General features: G+C 40.9%; 1 protein-coding gene across 1 annotated transcript in view; it reads left to right on the top strand.

The window, feature by feature from the left end:
- Positions 1-17,748, top strand: part of AKNA (AT-hook transcription factor) — an 865,316-nt gene that overhangs the window by 687,988 nt on the left and 159,580 nt on the right. Inside the window, exons 12-14 of the mRNA XM_044058163.1 lie at positions 90-345; positions 14,625-14,728; positions 16,187-16,437. Coding sequence (XP_043914098.1) covers positions 90-345; positions 14,625-14,728; positions 16,187-16,437 — 611 coding nt within the window. The remainder of the gene's footprint in view (positions 1-89; positions 346-14,624; positions 14,729-16,186; positions 16,438-17,748) is intronic.

The raw sequence follows: 17,748 nt of genomic DNA, 5'->3' as shown, positions 1-17,748 counted from the left end.
GGTCAGAAAATACGTTGTATAGGTGAATGGATTAAACTTGGCTTAATTTTATTTGTTGTTTTTGCCTTGGCCTTATTTCTTTTCTATAGTGAGCCAATGGAAACAAAAGATGTCCTCTTACGGGACACTAGAAAGACATTTGTGGAACCCAATGACACATCATCTCAAAGGCAGCAAATTCAGCCGGAAATACAAAAGCCGAGACTACAACATGTTTCTGTAGAGTCCAAGCCCTTCCAACCGAAACTCCTGGGGGATGCATCTCGCAACAACAGTGTGAGCACTGTGGCTTCAGAACCATCACAGAACAAACCATTCAGAAGGGAAAAATCTGTACCTCTAGAGGTTAGATGCTTTCTTTAATTGCCATTTGTATTAATTAACAAAAGAATAATGCACACACAATCAGATGTAACACTACAGAGACTAGCTGGACAGCTTTGTACATTCAGGCTGTGATGTTATGTAGAGGTTCTTTCTGCATCACCCTACATTTAAGTGTGAGCTTGCCCCATGGATTAGATTGTTGCAGCCCTAACTACAATCGAGGCAGCTTATGTTTGACTAAAAGCCTAAATGCTGGAGAAATCTGGCAGGGAGAAGACGGGGATGCAGGGAGGGTCAAGAGTGATGGAGACTCTCTTCTTAGCAAAGGGTGGTGGGGGTGAGAGTGGGACATTGTCTCAGGATTTGGATCCTGTAGTCTATATCCATTGGAGACTTGGGATTTGCTGGTGTGAAGTGGCTTGCAGAGATGGCAGATATTCACTAGTTGTGCCACTTTCATGAACAGCTGACGCACCCTTCCTGCGCAGCTTGCATGGCTACCTCATGGGTGTTTGCACAAATGCAGATGAAAGTAGGGCTTATGCTTACTGCAAAACTCCAATTACAAAATGAACAAGCATAATCATAGTGACTGATCAGATGGTCATCAGACTCTAGCGTAAAAAAAAAAAAAAAACTGTAGCAAGAAAAGTGTCAAACATTCAAAATGTTCACCTTAATCAGAAGCTTAAGATGGAAATGTCAGATGTGTATTTATCTCTAACTTTCTTCCTTTTCCTACGTTTTTGTTAATTCTAGTGAGCGCTCCTGTTTTCTTCTAAATATCAGGGTGCATTACGTTAGAGTTTTAGTACTATTACTTCCTTGTGTTTTAGATATCTTCACGGTTTCTGATGCATATCGCTATGTCCTAGTCTTTCCTTCTAAACTTTGTATCATGCTAAGCTTAACAGTTACATTCATAACTATTCTTGTGAGGAGTTGTAGGTGTTCTCTTCTTATGACTTAGTTTTCTGTAGTGGTACTGCGTCTTAATGTAGTTTGTCAGTAATTTGCCATGATCTCAAACTTTCCATAGCTTTCCCCTTAAGGTCATTCAGGTGCCACTGTGTGACAGCTCTTCAGGTCTTATCTATCACGTATATCTGTGCAAATAGGAATTTGTCTCTGTTTATAGCACTCAAACACACAGATTGCTATGGAACAACTCAAAGAATGACCTCTAAAATTTAAAAAAAATGTCTTAAACTTATAAAAATAGATTACGATGTCAGATAATGCATGAGACCTGCCACTGCCCATCTCTCAACATTTGGATAAGCTGCATGTCCTCCATGATTTTTTTTCTTGCACGCTACTTAACACGTGTCTTGTGTTTGTCCCATGCATTGATGAATTCTGTTACTGTTTTTGATGTTACTGCCTCGCAGGTGAGCTGTTTCAATCCTTAACAAAAATATCCTCATACGTCCCTTGAACCTTCCACCTTGTACCTTTAGATCATGCCCTCCTCTTGTCTTTTCTGAAAGGCTGTATCTGCTAGGATTTGATGTTCTAATGAAATTGTAGTGGTCCTGTCTGCCTCTCTCCTCCCAGAATAGTCATGTTAAACTTTATTGTCTTTACGTAACTTCTGGTGAATACCACATATTGTTTCTGTTGCTGTGTCCTGGCAAAAAAATAAGTCTTAAGAGCATTACGCAGTACTTCAGAATGGGCCTTGGCTGCCATCTAAATGGAAGGGATAATATGTTATTTTCTTTTATTAATGCCTATTTCTGTTCATATAGTTTCTCTACTTTCTTTGTTGGGTTGTCACACCGTACTCATACCTTAAAACTTTATCTGATATGAGAAACCCTGTTATTGTTCCTGCTTTGACTCCGTTATGCACCATTCTTTTTCTGGTCATTGCTATCCAGATGCTTGTTTCAGATTTTTGCATCACCATGTATTACCAGGCCATTCTTCCTGTCTTATCTCAACCTGTTAGAGCAAGAAATCTGGACAAAGCTGTTGCTCTTTCATCTCTAATACATATGACAAAAAGGCTTGGGGTTTCTTTTAGATGCTTTAATACATAGAAATACATCAGGATGGATAGCAGCATCATTAAATATGAACAAACTAGTTAACAGACAGACCTTACATACATACATGCTTACATCTCAACAGCTAACTACAAAATGGCAGTCAGACTTGCACATGCTCAGTACTTATTCACTTGTGAAAGCCCTTGCATAGATTCTTATAGGTACATAAACACACATTTTTCTACATCCTCCCTCTTAAAAATATTGCCCTTTGTAAAAACAAATACTAGAGTCAAACATGCATTATAATATACATTAGAAACAAAACACAGTGCTCATGTCCAAGTTTCTTCATATCTGTTACTGGGTTTAGAGATGCGACCATATCTCATAACATAACATTCTGGACCAAATTTAGCAACGGGGACAGACTGCGGTGCACAACTCATATCAGGAACTTCTGGAATCATCACAGGAATGGGAATATCCTCTGGAACTTCCTCAGGAATTGGAACACTGGACAACTCACTCTGAGATGGTCTTTCTCCCAGGCTATGTGCTGTGATGTAGTCTTGGACACTGGTCTCAAATGTTTCCGATTTTGACTAAAGACTGCTCCTTGTGATTCCACAATGTATGATACCTGCTGTGGACAAATATTCTTCACAATAATTCGATCATAACCTTTGGACATTTGCATCCTTAAAACTTCTCCTTCTCGTAATGGATTGAGTGGTTTGCTGGCTTTATCATAGTAGGACTTCTGGGTTAAATGTGTCCTCAACACATTGGTTTCACTGACTTGTTGTGCTTGACACGTGATACCAACAATTAACTACGGATTGGTAATGTGGTTCTGGTTTGTATCAACAGAAGTTTGTGAGTAGATGAACCAAGATGTTTATCACAAGGAATATTTCTGAAATTCAAGAGATTCAGGAAACCATCACTATTATCTCATTTTGATTTCTCTAGTAACTGTTTCGCACTTTGAACTGCAAGTTCTGCCAAACTATTTGGCTGCAGGTACTCAGGGCTAGTTGTGACATGAATAAAGCCCCAGTCTTCAGCAAATCTTTTGCACTATTGGCTTGTTAACTGGACTGATCCCTGGGTCTAACTACATGGAGTACGCTGGAAGTTTGCCTAGTTTGTCTTCGAAAAGATCAGCATAGGTAGAAAAAATGTACTGGGCGAAATTATAGTGGTCTTTTAAGCTAACTTGGTGGACTTCCTTATTAAATGAAAGCAGTCCCATTTTCAAACTGTCTCTGAGCCCTAATAATGACTGGATGTCCTTTTGACCACATAAAATAACAAGCCGTAGCTTCTTCCAGCAGAACGACATGAAAGCACTACTGTGCCTCGAGTCTGAACTTCATGTCCATAAGCAATGAGCTTCGCACACCTTGCCAAGTCAAGTCTCTCACCGTTACACATGCTCACAAATATTTCTGCCTTTATAACATCAGACTTGGAACCTGTGTCAACTTTGAGCTTTATGGGTTTGCCATTTGTCCGGAGAGTACAAAATACTTTATTCTTTGTCCTTAAATCTACTGCATTAACTGTTTAATAAAGCACTTGACACACCATTCACGTAGTGTCCTGCGACCCTACTCCTGTTTCTTTTAACTACTTGTTGCATACTATTGACATGACCTTTATCACTGTGCTTTCTAGAGATGTTCTCATTTGTAAGCATATTTGTATACTTTTCTATGAGCTCGTATATCTGACAAATCTCATTGGCCTTATTCAAAGTTAAATCACTGTCACAAAGCAAAAGCTTTCTCACAGCATGATTTTTAATACCGCACACAAGTCTGTCCTTTATCAGCTCAACTCTTAAATCACCAAATCTGCACATTTTCACTTTATTTCTCAGGTCAGTTACATATGCTGCAAAAGTTTCACCAGGCTTTTGATCCTTTGTATAAAATCAGTGCCTTTCCATTCTAACATTTGTCTGGGGGTTACACATTTCTCTGAATTTGTTTTAAACACTCTGGGTCATCCCTTGACTCTGCCTGTACAATATAACTGATGTTCTTCATTCCACATTGCTGCAGTCCTAACTATTGGGGGTAGTCCGCTGTCCAGTCGGCCCGAATACCAAAGTATATGGCTGACGTCGGTCAGGGCGCATTAGACTGACGTCAGTACGTCAGGGTACTAATGCGCATGACCGACGCCATATCCTCAGTCTTTTTTGCCGCATGGTCCGATGCAGAAGCAGTTTTGCGAGTGCAGGTTGGCGTTCTGAAATTTTCTGAAGTCGGAGTTTCAGACCGAATCAAAGTTGGCTAAGTACCCGCTAGAACATTTTGGTTTTTTCTTGCCTCAGTATTTAACCGGATGTCAGAAAAAGTGAATAACTGTATTTCTTGTGGGAAACAGATACCTCATAGGGATTACCATACCTTGTGTATACCTTGTTTAGGGCCTGAGCACGACGTTGTTGGATGCCGCTCTTGTGCTAGATTTAACAAACGCACTATTAAGAGAAGGTTAGACTGTGCCAGGTTAGTGTTTGGGAAGCGTTGTAATTATAAAATGCCGTCGGATACTCCGACGCCCGCTTCGTCCAAAAGCGCAAGGACAAAACAGCAAGCCTAGGGTTGATGAACCGCAGTCCCAGACGCCGGTTCTTTAGAAGGCTCAGTGGAGCCAGAGGTTTTGCCAGGAGTTTCTTTGGAGTCTCAGGCAGAGACTTTACTGTTGCAGGATGTGCCTTCTCAGGAGGTAGGCCAGGCTGAGGGGCTTCTCAGGTAACTGTTCTTCCCTCTCTTCCCAAGGTAGTTAGAGCCTCTCCTTCTGTTTCCAAAACTTCTTTGAGAGGTAGGCCAAGTTTAGCTTCAGTGGGGGCTTCTCCTAGCACTTCAGGTTCTGTGCCTAAGAAACATATGCTTAAAATGGCAGAAGATTTGATTACTCTGATTAGAGGTTCTATGCCCACTCCTGATAAGAGACCTAGGGTGGAACCTGAGTTTGAGAGTTTTGAACAGTGTTCAGAGGCTTCTGAGTCTTCATGGGAAGACTTGCAGGAGTATCCTCCTTATTCTGATTCTGATGTGGATGATTCCACTCCTACAGCTTCTCCTCCTGAGGATTTCTCATTTTCAGAGACTCTGCATTCCATGAGGGAGCACTTTAAATGGGAAGGCCAAGATTACTCTGATTCCAGGAAAAGGCTTAGGGAATTCTTGTTTTACCCCAGCATAGGCCCTTAGCTATACCTCCTGTGTTGAATGTGGTGGAAGATGTTTTTGCAGAGGCTTCCTGAACCCTGATTCTTTGCCTCCTGCTCCTGTTAAACCTGATAGGTACTATAGGGTGCCTGAAGCTCATAAGTATCTTTTAAGAGTCCTAGGGCAGACCCGAAACTGTTTCTCAGGGACCTAAAGGTGTTAAGGCCTCTGTTGTTAAAAACCCTGTTCCCACTGATAAAGAGGCAAGGGCTTTGGATAGATGGGGAAAGAAAGTGTATACTTCTTCCACTTTAGCCATGAGGGCGTTGAATTGTCAGTTTCACATGCTAAAATATCAAAATTATCTCCTTTCACAATTGAAATCTAAGGTGGATGCTTTGGCGGAAGGTATTGAGTGTAAAGAGTTGCTGGATTTAGTTCATGTGTCTGAACAAGTGGGTAAGCATTCTTTGCAATGTGGTTTTGATGCTGTACAGGCCTCCTCGAGGGTGGCTGCCACTAGTTCTGTTCTTCGCAGGCATGCCTGGTTGAGGGATCAGAATTTAGCTGAGCATGTTAAGACAAGGATTTTGGATGCTCCTTTACAGTCTGATGTGTTGTTTGGTTCGCCTGTGGAAGCAGTTTTAAAGAAAATGGAGGACAAAGCTAAGTCTATGCAAACTGTTAAAGATTTTTTGCAGGTGCAGCCACCAAAGTTTAGTAGAAATTGGCCTACTAAGGGATGGACATATCCTGCTTATGATTCCCAGTCTAGGGGTAGGTCTAGACGTGGTAGGGGCAGAGCTCAAGGTTCTTTTAGGCCTAGAACAGGGAGTTCACCTGCTCAGACTTCTGGTGAGGGCAGGGGTCAGTCCTTTCGTAAACAGACCCAATGACCTGCCTTTTCAGCTGCCAGTAGATTCTCGTCTGGCAGCTCCTTTGGGAGGAAGACTGTCTCTTTTCAAAGAAAACTGGGATTTAATTACTCAAGACAGATGGGTGTTGGATATCATTCACCACGGTTACAGGTTTTATTTCCATACATTGCCCCTTTCAAAGGCATGCCAGACGTTCCTCCTCCACAAAGGAAAGAGGCTCACGAGCAAATTTCTCTGTTACTCCAAATAGGGGCCATTCAGCCAGTCCCTGTATCAGAAAGGGGCCTAGGATTTTATTCTCGCCTGTTCCTAGTACCAAAGAAGGGGAACACGTGGAGACCAATTTTGGATTTATCTATCCTCAACACTTATCTGGACATTCCCAAGTTCAAGATGTTGACGTTACAACAGCTTTTACCTCTGCTGGGCAAAGATCACTGGATGGTAACTTTAGATCTCAAGGAAGCTTACCTTCATGTGCCTATAAGACTAAGTTGCAGGAAGTATCTGCGCCGAGCTGGAAATTCTCATTATCAGTTCTCTGCATTGCCCTTTGGCTTATCTACTGCCCAGAGTATTCACAAAGGTTCTGGCTCCAGTGATAGCTTACTGGCTAAAAGGAATTCAAATCTATCCTTACTTGGACGACTGCCTGATTCTGGCTCAAGAAAAGGAAGACCTTCTACAGCATCTGGAATATGTTATAGCAGTGCTAAGATGCCTAGGGTATTCTGTGAACGAAATAAAGTCCAGTCTAGTACCCTCTCAAGACATGTGCTTTCTGGGTGTGAGACTGAATACAGCAGCCCAGATGGCCTTTTTAACCCCGGACAAACAAAAGAGTCTATCACTTTACTTCCATCAACTATCTCATCAGTCCGTGCTGACTGCAAGGACAGTCCTTCAAGCATTAGGGTTCATGGCATCTTGTATTCTGGTGCTTCCCAATGCCAAACTGCATATGAGGAAGCTGCAATGGTATCTCAAAAATGTATGGACATAGCACTGCCAGGATTTGGACACTGTCATTCAAATAATACCTTGCCTTCAAAAAGAATTTTTGTGGTGGGCTCAGGAATGTCACCTAAACAAGGGACTCTCTGTGACCCGGCCAGAGGCGAGTCAGATTTTAACGACAGATGCCTCAGACATTGCTTGGGGAGCTCATCTAAATGGAAAGTGGATACAAGACAAGTGGCCTGCCAGACTACAGCATCTACATATCAACATGAAGGAGATGTTAGCAGTCCAGTTTGCATTAATGGCTTTCAAGGAGTTACTTCTTCCAGGGCAGGTGTTGATTCTAACAGACAACACAACTGTCATGTGGTACATCAACAAACAAGGGGAACACATTCTTATCCTCTATGCAGGCAAGCAATGATTTTATGGGAGACTGCGCTCAGCTTGCAACTAACTCTTCAGGCAAGGTTTCTGCCGGGAGCACAGAACTCCTTAGCAGATGTGTTAAGCAGACAAATCATGGATCCCCACGAGTGGAAACTGGATCTTCATGTATTTCAGACATTGACAGTGTCATGGGGAACTCCAGACATAGATCTGTTCGCTTCTCCACTAAACCACCAGCTGCCAAAGTTTTGCACAAATGGGTTTCATCACACGGCTTGGAAAGTGGATGCTCTTTCTTTCAGTTGGAAAAATCTTCATGTGTATGCCTTTCCACCTCTGCCTCTTCTTCCAAAGGTGCTCTTAAAGGTCAGACAAGACAAGCCAAGGATGATTTTAATAGCTCCAGATTGGCCTCGGCAACACTGGTACCCACTACTAAGGAGTCTGGTAAGGAAGCCTCCATGGCCTTTACCTTTGATTCCACATCTGTTATCTCAGAAGGACGGTCATCTGCTCAATGTCAAGCTTCACTCTCTTCATCTAACAGCCTGGCATATTCTGTGTTGAAACACAGCAGGTCTCAACTTCCTCAACAAGTTTTAAATGTGATTATGGAAGCTAGAAGACCTAGTACAAGGAACGTGTACGCAGAAAAATGGAAGAGATTTTTATTTTGGAGTACAGCAAAGAATTTGGAGATTTCTGAGCCTAATTTGAGTGTGGCTCTTCAATATCTTACTGAGTTATTGGACAAAGGTTTGTCCTTCACTTCCATTAAGATTCATGCTGCAGCAATTTCAGCTCACTATGATTGTGACCCACCATTGTTTTCGCATCCTTTGTTCAAGCAGTTTCTTAGAGGGGCAAAGAATATAAGACCCCACGAGAGCTCCTACTCCTGCTTGGGATCTCAATTTTGTGTTGGAAAACTTACTCTACAACCTTTTGAGCCTGCGGCTACTGCTGAATTGAAATACTTGTCATGGAAGACTGCTTTTCTGTTGGCTATTACTTCTGCAAGAAGGGTGTCTGAGTTGCAGGCCCTTATGGCAGTAGAGCCCTTTTGATTTTCCATAAGGATAGGGTATCATTACGCACTAATCCTTCCTTTATGCCTAAAGTGGTTTCTAGTGTGGCTTTAAACCAAACTATTCATTTGCCTACTTTTTATGCAGACCCCCAAAATAAAGGGGAAAAGATTTTGCACACTTTAGATGTACACAGGCAATTGCGTTATTATTTAAGCAGGACTAAGGATTTTAGGCAGTCTCAGCAGTTGTTTGTTTCTTTTGCTTTGAGTTCGCAGGGCAAGCCTGTGTCAAAACAAACTATTTCTAGGTGGATTGGGTTTTGCATTGCATTTTGTTATTCCCATCATGGCAAGGAGATTCCAGCTGGGATTAGGCCTCATTCCACTAGGGCTACTGCCACTTCAACAGCATTTCTAAGGGGTGGCAACTAAGGATATTTTGGAGGCAGCTACTTGGAGTTCAGTGCATACTTTCTCTAAGCATTATCACCTTCCTCTCTACTCTAAGTCTAGGGCTGGTTTTGCCACAGCTATTTTGCAAGGCATGTTGTCAGCTCCTGCTTCTTTATGATTTGCCAGCCTCCCTTACCTCTGCTTTGGGATTCTACCCAATAGTTAGGACTGCAGCAATGTGGAATGAAGAACATAGTACAGTTTTGTACCTACCATAAATGTAGATGTTCGAGGATCCACATTGCTGCAGTCCAATTTACCCTCCCTCCTTCCCCTCTGTGTTTAGGGGTGGTTGTGTAGGTGAGGTTATATGCTGATTATTTTGTATATATTGTACATATTGTTGGTGCAGGTATATTGGGCCTTGTCTTTTTAGGGTCTTCTGACATCTGGGGCAAGAAAAGACTGAGGATATGACGTCGGTCATGCGCATTAGTACCCTGACGTACTGACGTCAGTCTAATGCGCCCTGACCGACGTCAGCCATATACTTTGGTATTCGGGCCGACTGGACAGCGGACTACCCCCAATAGTTAGGACTGCAGCAATGTGGATCCTCGAACATCTACATTTATGGTAGGTACAAAACTGTACTTTTCCCCCCTCTCCTGCGTAGATAGCAGGTGCTTACACAAATGAACGTTCCCTTTCTATGCCTTCTAACCCAGCTAAATTAAGCCGAATAAATGCCTTTGTATGGTCGTCTTTATCAGAAAATGCAGCCTGTACGAAAATATACTCTTGCTCACTCCAGTTCTCAGCAATATCAATGTCAAACACAAGTGCACTGGGTTTTCGAACTCTATCTGCCTTGCCCACAAAGTATACACACACACACTGAAAATATGGCCCTTGTAATTATGTACAAACTATTCTGTGAGCTTGTAATAACATTCAAATGCACAATAAACTCTTCTAAATACTATACTTTGCTAACTATACCCTGTAATGGCTGTGCTTTTATGAAATAACTTTACTGTAACATTGCATAAAGATGCAAGCACTTTATAACTCCGATATCTTTGCTTAATATGAAAAATATATGCTTTGCGAAAATGCAGTCGTTTTTCCTTATTTTATTCATTGTATGCAATTTGGACTTTATTTCAAACATTTTCTGTAGTAATTTGAATATTTTTATCATTATCATACATATCTATTTATGTGAATATTATTTAGAACATTCTGTATGTCTCGTTTCATATTACGTGAAAAAGTAATGGTGCTGAGCAAATTTTTTAATATTTGAAATTCATTTCTGACCTGTTTTGCAGAGTTTGTACATTTTAGGGATGATCCGCTCATCTGTATTCCACCAGCTCTAAGCAAGTGCTTTGGTCATTTTAGCCATGCCACCTCTAACTTCATGCCCTTTGGATATGCCACTTCTGACTCCATATCCTTTAGATATGCATCTTCTGACACCATGTTGCTCGTTTGTCTCTAATACATATGACAAGAAGGCTTGGGGTTTTGTTTCGATGCTTTAAATACATAGAAAAACATCAGGATGGGATAGCAGTATCATTAAATATGAACACACTAGTTAACAGACCTTTACAGACATACATGCTTACATCTCAACAGCTAACTACAAAATGGCAGTCACATTTGCACATGCTCAGTATTTATACACTTGTGCAAGCCCTTGGATAGCTTCTTAAAGGTATATACACACAGACTGATCTACAAAAGCCATGAAAAAAATGGAAGAACAAAGGGTCAAAATAGGGATGATTTTTAAATATTGTTGTTGCAAACTTAGAAAGTTGATACAAAAACAGATTTTGCATTAGTATGAATTTTCTTAAGGTTATGAACAAAACACTGGCAAGTGACATATATGAAGCACTGCATGGATCTACAATGAGTCATTAATGTAAAATAAATATGCAGTTAAGGCATAGGGGTTATAAATTAAACAAATATGATTTAACTTTGGAGAACCTTCTTTAGTGGCTCTCAGACTAGGTTCAGCCTCTTTCATTTTAATACAGAATTTTTTCTCAATCTTCTGCAAACGGTTGTGTACATAACCCAAGTGACAGCATGCAGTGATGTAATGTGCTTATATTTTCCTAACCACTGAGCTTGGCATTGCTTTTTGTTTGTCACTCACAACATTCAGATTTAAATAATAACTTAACTTTTTGGAAAAGTTCCTCCATTCAATGCCTAAAGCAGAAAACCTTCTGTGCGTTAATTTGGTCATCATATAACAAGTCAGCCATATACTGGCTACTGGAAGAATGGCAGAGGCCAACAGTAAGGAACTGAGGAGGACTAAAGAGCAGACCTAAGCACATGCAATACAAACACTATCTAAAGGCTATATATTGTAATATGAATGACCATCTCCCATCCACCAGGCATCATCTTTTTGCCTAGGATGTTTCTAGCAGGATAACTTCTGACGATATATACCTCTGCTTTCCTGTAACCAGATGATAGAGTACATGCCAAACTCTTGTTTAGCTGGTCAGGGCCAACATTATCATCCCTTTTAACACATTAACTTGCCTAATGTGTTTCTCATGTCACCAGTAAAATCGTTGTATATCCACACTACTAAAACATTGCTGACAGCATGCTTAAAGGCTGCCTAATTTCTTATAGTTTTAGATTTACTAACCATTCCTTTAGCCACTGACACAAACTAAACCCTGGCATCTCCGCCACTACTTGGTCCTCTTTCCTCAAATAATGTACCTTTTGAGACAGTGGACCGTTACATTCTAGTACAAAAATATCCTCTGGGGCTTTTGTAATGAAGTAAATCCAGCATAACATTTATGGTAATGGGTCAAAATACCCAAAGGTAACAAACTCTAAATCCATGGCAATCCTCAAGGTTTTGGTGTGAAACCCACTTTTTTGTCACTTTTTATCAGTGGCCTGTCTTGGAATTTCCCTGACACGGATTGTCTTATTTATGTAGATTACTGCATTGTTACCAGATCTGGCAAAGAGGCACTGATCTGTGGTCCCACTTGGTCTTCCTTACTGTGTAATTGCACATGACCCTAATATTTCCTTCATTGTCTATGCAGAAGTTATAGTCACCAAGGTATATATTTGACTTTAAGATTTCTCATAAAATGGTTAGCTTAAAGGTTTCTCATAAAATGACATTGACTATCACAGTTTCTCTGGATTCTAATGTATTGTTGCCCAGGACAGAATATGCCCTGTCCAATCATTTCCATAACCTCTTCCCAAATTATGCTCTACTCCAAACTGAAAACAAATTAAACTGCTCAGATTTATTCATTTGTTCAACAATAATGAGAACCACTGTGTCAATACTCTTAAGTGCCTTCTCTACAAATCTAGTATCCGCCATTTACAAGTAGATTATTTGAAGGAGAACAAACTTACTCTTTAAGAGGATCTGAAGCTCAGCCTTTCTAAGGATAACTCCCTCCCCATAACAAACTGGCTACAACTGAAAAAAAGCCTTCCCAAATTCAGGTCCTGGCTGTTTGGAATGCCATTCCTAAAAACATCAGACAAACCCAATAACAAGATAAAATCTGTTTTTTAGATAAACCAGTGAAGCTAATTTGATAACAAGACCAGTCATTTGAGTTTTTCCTTCAATGAAGCCTCTGGTTTACTTGAATGGTCATAGCTAATGATATTTGCCTTAAAATGGAGACCATTGATTAGTGTGTAATATCAGTACCATCTGCTTAACTCTTTTTTTGTATGCTCTGGATTTTTTTTTCTGCTTGTTCTGTATAATAGTAGCATATTCAAGTCTCTGTATATTGGCACCACCTTTAGCATGATGGGTAATATTGAAACGTGTTCCATTTTATCACTTTTTCCCTTTGAGGTGGCTCACAGTATTATTTTCTAGGTATGTTTTCATTGGTTTTAAATGAATTATGTTAAAGTAATGAGTGAATGAGGGGATATCTTAAATGTTAGGTGTACCGTCTACATAGCTTATTAACCTGTCTCGTGGTGGATTTTTGTATCCATGACTTTTTAGAAAATGCTGCAAAACAGGCATATTGGTATCCAAAAAGTTTTTTTTAGCTTACTTACTTTTCAGTGCTCTCAGATGATTTCAAAAGTACAGCAATTTTTAATTTTCCCCAAATTTGTGCAACCTAGGTTATAGTATTTAAGCACTCTGTGTACTTTGCCCTTGTAATGTCTTGAGAAAATAGTACAAGGACAAAGCATGTAGACTACATGGGAAGAGAGTACCAGGACACAGGCAGTGTGTGTGGGAGGGAGTCCAAGGGACATCAGGCAGAGTGTGTGGGAGGGGAGTACCAGGACACAGCAGGCAGAGTGCATGGGAAGAGAGTACCAAGACACAGCAGGCAGAGTGCGTGGGAAGAGAGTTCCAGGACACAGCAGGCAGAGTGCATGGGAAGAGAGTACCAGGACACAGCAGGCAGAGTGTGTGGGAAGAGAGTACCAGGACACAGCAGGCAGAGTGCGTGGGAAGAGAGTACCAGGGCATAGCAGGCAGAGTGCTTGGGAAGAGAGCATCAGGACACAGCAGGCAGTGCGTGTGGGAAGAGAATACCAGGGCACAGCAGGCAGGGTGCGTGGTAAGAGAGCACAAGGACACTGCAGCCAGAGTGCATGGAGACCGTACAAGGGGCACAGCAGGCAGAGTGCATCAAAAGAGAGTACAAGAGCACAGCAAGCAGACTGCATGGGAAGCGTGCATGAGAAGGCGGTATAAGAGCACAGCGTGTAGAGAGCATAGGAAGAAAGTACAAGGACACAATATGTACAGTGCATGGGAAGAGAGCACAAGGGCACAGTATGTAAAGTGTATGAACCTGCAACACCGTCAGTTAATGCTGTACTTCCAAAAGTGTTTGGTGAAAGCAATTTGCTGGATTGACACATGCTGAAAAAAGACATTTATAATTGCTGTACCATTTAGAATTTTTAGGGAGTCATAAATGGTCAAACTATAGAAAAGTAAGTTGAAACCAGATCATTAAAGTTTGTATTCTTGGTATTGCAGTGTTTAACATTATAGTATTAACTTCAGCCGTAGAATATATGTGGTAGGGACAGGAGTAAGTTTATGTCCACTATTTGCAATTTCATTGTCCTTCATTTTCCCAGCATGTGATCTACCTTAAGTGGCAAATGAAAAAAAAATACTGCCTTTTCTTGTACTGCCTTAAAAATGATAATTAATCTAAGACACGGAAGAAAGTTCAATCACAGATTAAAAAAAGTATACGAAATATATAAAATATGAACAAGAAGTGAGGAGATTAAAAAGGTGGTAGGTTGTAAATGGAAAACTTAACACAATATTAGAAAATATTTTTTAGGTAGAAAAGAATGAAAATAATCTAAATTAACGAGGAAGAAAATAACAATATATGTTTATTGATTTATTTATATTTGTTTCCAGGAGCGTATTGTATCACCAGAAACTGACAGTGGCTTTATAGGTTCAGAGAGCAGTCGGTTTACTCCTGCAGCTCAAACACCAGAGCACCAACCTACTCCATCCAGGTATGTCAGCATTTTCAGTAGGTCATGCAATCTAGTACAAGATGCATTTTTTGTACATCTGTTTTGGTGCCAAGCCCCAGCCCCGCCATCACCACCACCATTTGCCTAATCCCATTGTGTTCTCATAATGTCAACAGGAAAGTGAAGAGGAAATAAGTACATCCTGGTGCATCGCCTTACTGATAACAGGGGAAGAGTTTTTCCTCTCTTGCCTATCTTTTACTATGCACACTGTATGTTTTGATTGAATGCATGTATATATTTGTGTGTGCCACCATGCACAGTCCTCCAACATAGGCAGTGCATCTTCACTTTCCCTCAATTCTCTCTACCTGAGCTAGTTCCCAGTCGGGGGCTGAATCCAAGCAAAAGCCCACCTTCACCAGCAGGATGGGTGAGCCAGCATTTATTTTTCTTGTTCTCTCCCATTCAACCCACAACAGGTTCCTTATTGCCCAAACTTGTTGCTGAAATATGGAGAGGGTGTTATAAGAATGCAAGTTGTGAGGCAAAGAAGGATGAATATCAGACCATGACCCACACTGAGTTCAGCAAGCAGCTTGGATATTGAACCAGGCAGGGGGAGAGGATGGCAGCGAGTGACCAATACTGGTCAAGCCATAGTGTGAAATTGAAATTCATCCATAGGGTGAAGGGTAAAATTGGCAGTTCTGGTGAGCCAGTTGCCACCATTCAGTCAGTAGCCTGCAGGCAACAAAATAGGACTGTGACCAGGGATGTGAGCTTGCTCCAGCCAAGCCAGGAATTGTAGCCCTTTGCAGCATGTGTGGAAGCATTCACACATCAGAGGAGTGTGTAGGTTGATAGGCCTTCTGTGGTGTCACAAGTACTCATGTTATCCACCAGGGCAAAGTAGACAGAAAGCAAGGAATGCCCTGGTGGCTGTCAGAATAATGGCTCTGCTGTCTGCTCTCCCCTCTCATGGATATAGAATAAGAATGGATCTTACCCAGAAAGGAGCAAAATGAGCAGTAGATATCAGGGGACCAATTGTAAGCAGACAGTGAAGAATAAAGAAATGGAAGTCATGGATAACAGTCATGGTTTCATCACGCTACATCATAGGGGCTAGCTTGGAAAATGCAGTTATGGTACACATTTTGGATATCCTGCCACATATCTAAACATCCTAAAGTGATTGAGACGTCAGGAAAAATAGTAAACTTGGAGAAAGAAAAATAGTAAACTTGGACAGTGAGTGCTACTAAGCTGCAGTAAAATGAAATCTGAAAGGTTCTCAGTTTCTGGGGATTGTCCATAGGGATATACACAATTGTGAAAAGGAGAGTTTTTTCCCATCTGTGGTGCAACTTGTGTAGGTTCTACTACTATGCTTTGTCTCTTACCTGAGTAACAGAGTTGTTTCACTGTTTAAATGACTGATTGTACAGGAAAATAAATTTGAGTACAGACTGATGTGTGTTTTATGTTTTACAGGTGCTCAAGCCTAGGTGAGAGGCTAGTAAAGAGTTCAAGACTCTCAGAATTTCAGCCATCCATGAGGAAGAATCCCCAGACAGTACAATCAGAGGAGAAGCTGCTTAGCATGCCTGGATCATCTGAACACATCCCCTTGAGGGAGAGTACTCTGAGGCACAGGGATCTACAGCGAGAGCTGTCTCAGCCCAGCTCACCACAACAGTGGTCGGGTAGTGTCAGTAGCGAGATGGAGCAGAACACCTATGGAAGTAAGGGACAAACTAGAGGACTCGTATTCTAAACTAGGAGACTCGTAAACTGTATTCTTAACTCTGTGCAGTGAACTTAGTCCTTCCTTGACCCTTTTCAGTCAAAATCCAGCCAAAATAGGCAAGGATAAATGCAAAATATGTTTATATACATTAACACACGCACCCTGCATTGTACTAATCTACTACTCAAACACAGCACCGCTGAGACCTCTGACCCCTTCTTTGAACACTACCAATCCCATTAACACAGAGGTAAAACAGAAATTGTTAATACAACTATCCCTATATCAACTAACTAAGCACTTGTGAGAAACATTTACAGCTCTCTGTGCGTGTCTGTGTGTGTCTGTGTGTGTGTCTGTGTGTGTGTAAATCTGTATGTATATATTTGTATGTGTATATATAATATATGGAAGAAAGTGAAGTAGCTCAAATGGATTAAATGTTAATGACACTAACATTAACATGTTAGCATCAACATGCTCCAAGGAATAACCCTGGACCATGCCAAAAAAAAAAAAACACACACACACACACACACACACACACACACACACACACCCTCTACTTACTATTTATTCCAACTCAGATTGCACAGTCCCTGGGGAAAAGGCATATTCCCAACCCAGGGAAGTGTCAGTTGTGCACAGCTGTTGACTGCATATTTTGTAAATCAGAGTGCTTCAACAAAACAGAGGTTGGTTTAAACTCAAATAGACTAACAGGAGTGAATCCATACATGTAGTCGATTTGAGTACCACCATGTGTGCATTGGCTGAAAAAAGAAAGACTGTTGAAAGGTCTAGATGATCAGTTGATTAATTGATTATCTGTTTCCCTGAGAAGTTAGGTAATGCTATCTCATTACATTCATTTACTAGACCGTATTTCTATATAGAGATGAGCATTTTTTCCTTTTTTCCAGGCATACTCAGAGGTAACCAATTAATTATTCCTACACAGCATGTGAAAACAAATTAAGTAAAATCCATGCATTGCACTGGTATGAGCAAGTATAAATAAAGGGATTGTGATATGTATTCCTATTGCTCTAACATAACTGAACAAATAAAACAGACGGTGCAGTAATCTGAAGTATGTACCACATTTCAGTAACCAAAATCGAAGTGACAATACCATGTAGTATTCCTTGTTTAGCTTGGATGAAAGCTGGAGCCCACTTATTTCAATATAACATTGTCTGTCCTGTGACTGAAATTTCCAGAGCCTGTAGAGTGGTGTGATATAACAGGCTAGCGGTGTTGCAGTGCTGAACATTGCCTTTGCGAGACTCGGAATTCTTAAAGT

The sequence above is a fragment of the Protopterus annectens genome, chromosome 16.part0 (genome assembly GCF_019279795.1).
Source record: "Protopterus annectens isolate FY-2018-M chromosome 16.part0, PAN1.0, whole genome shotgun sequence".
Taxonomy (NCBI): domain Eukaryota; kingdom Metazoa; phylum Chordata; order Ceratodontiformes; family Protopteridae; genus Protopterus; species Protopterus annectens.
Note: the sequence above shows the minus strand (reverse complement) of the source record. Positions and strands in the feature narration are given on the sequence as shown.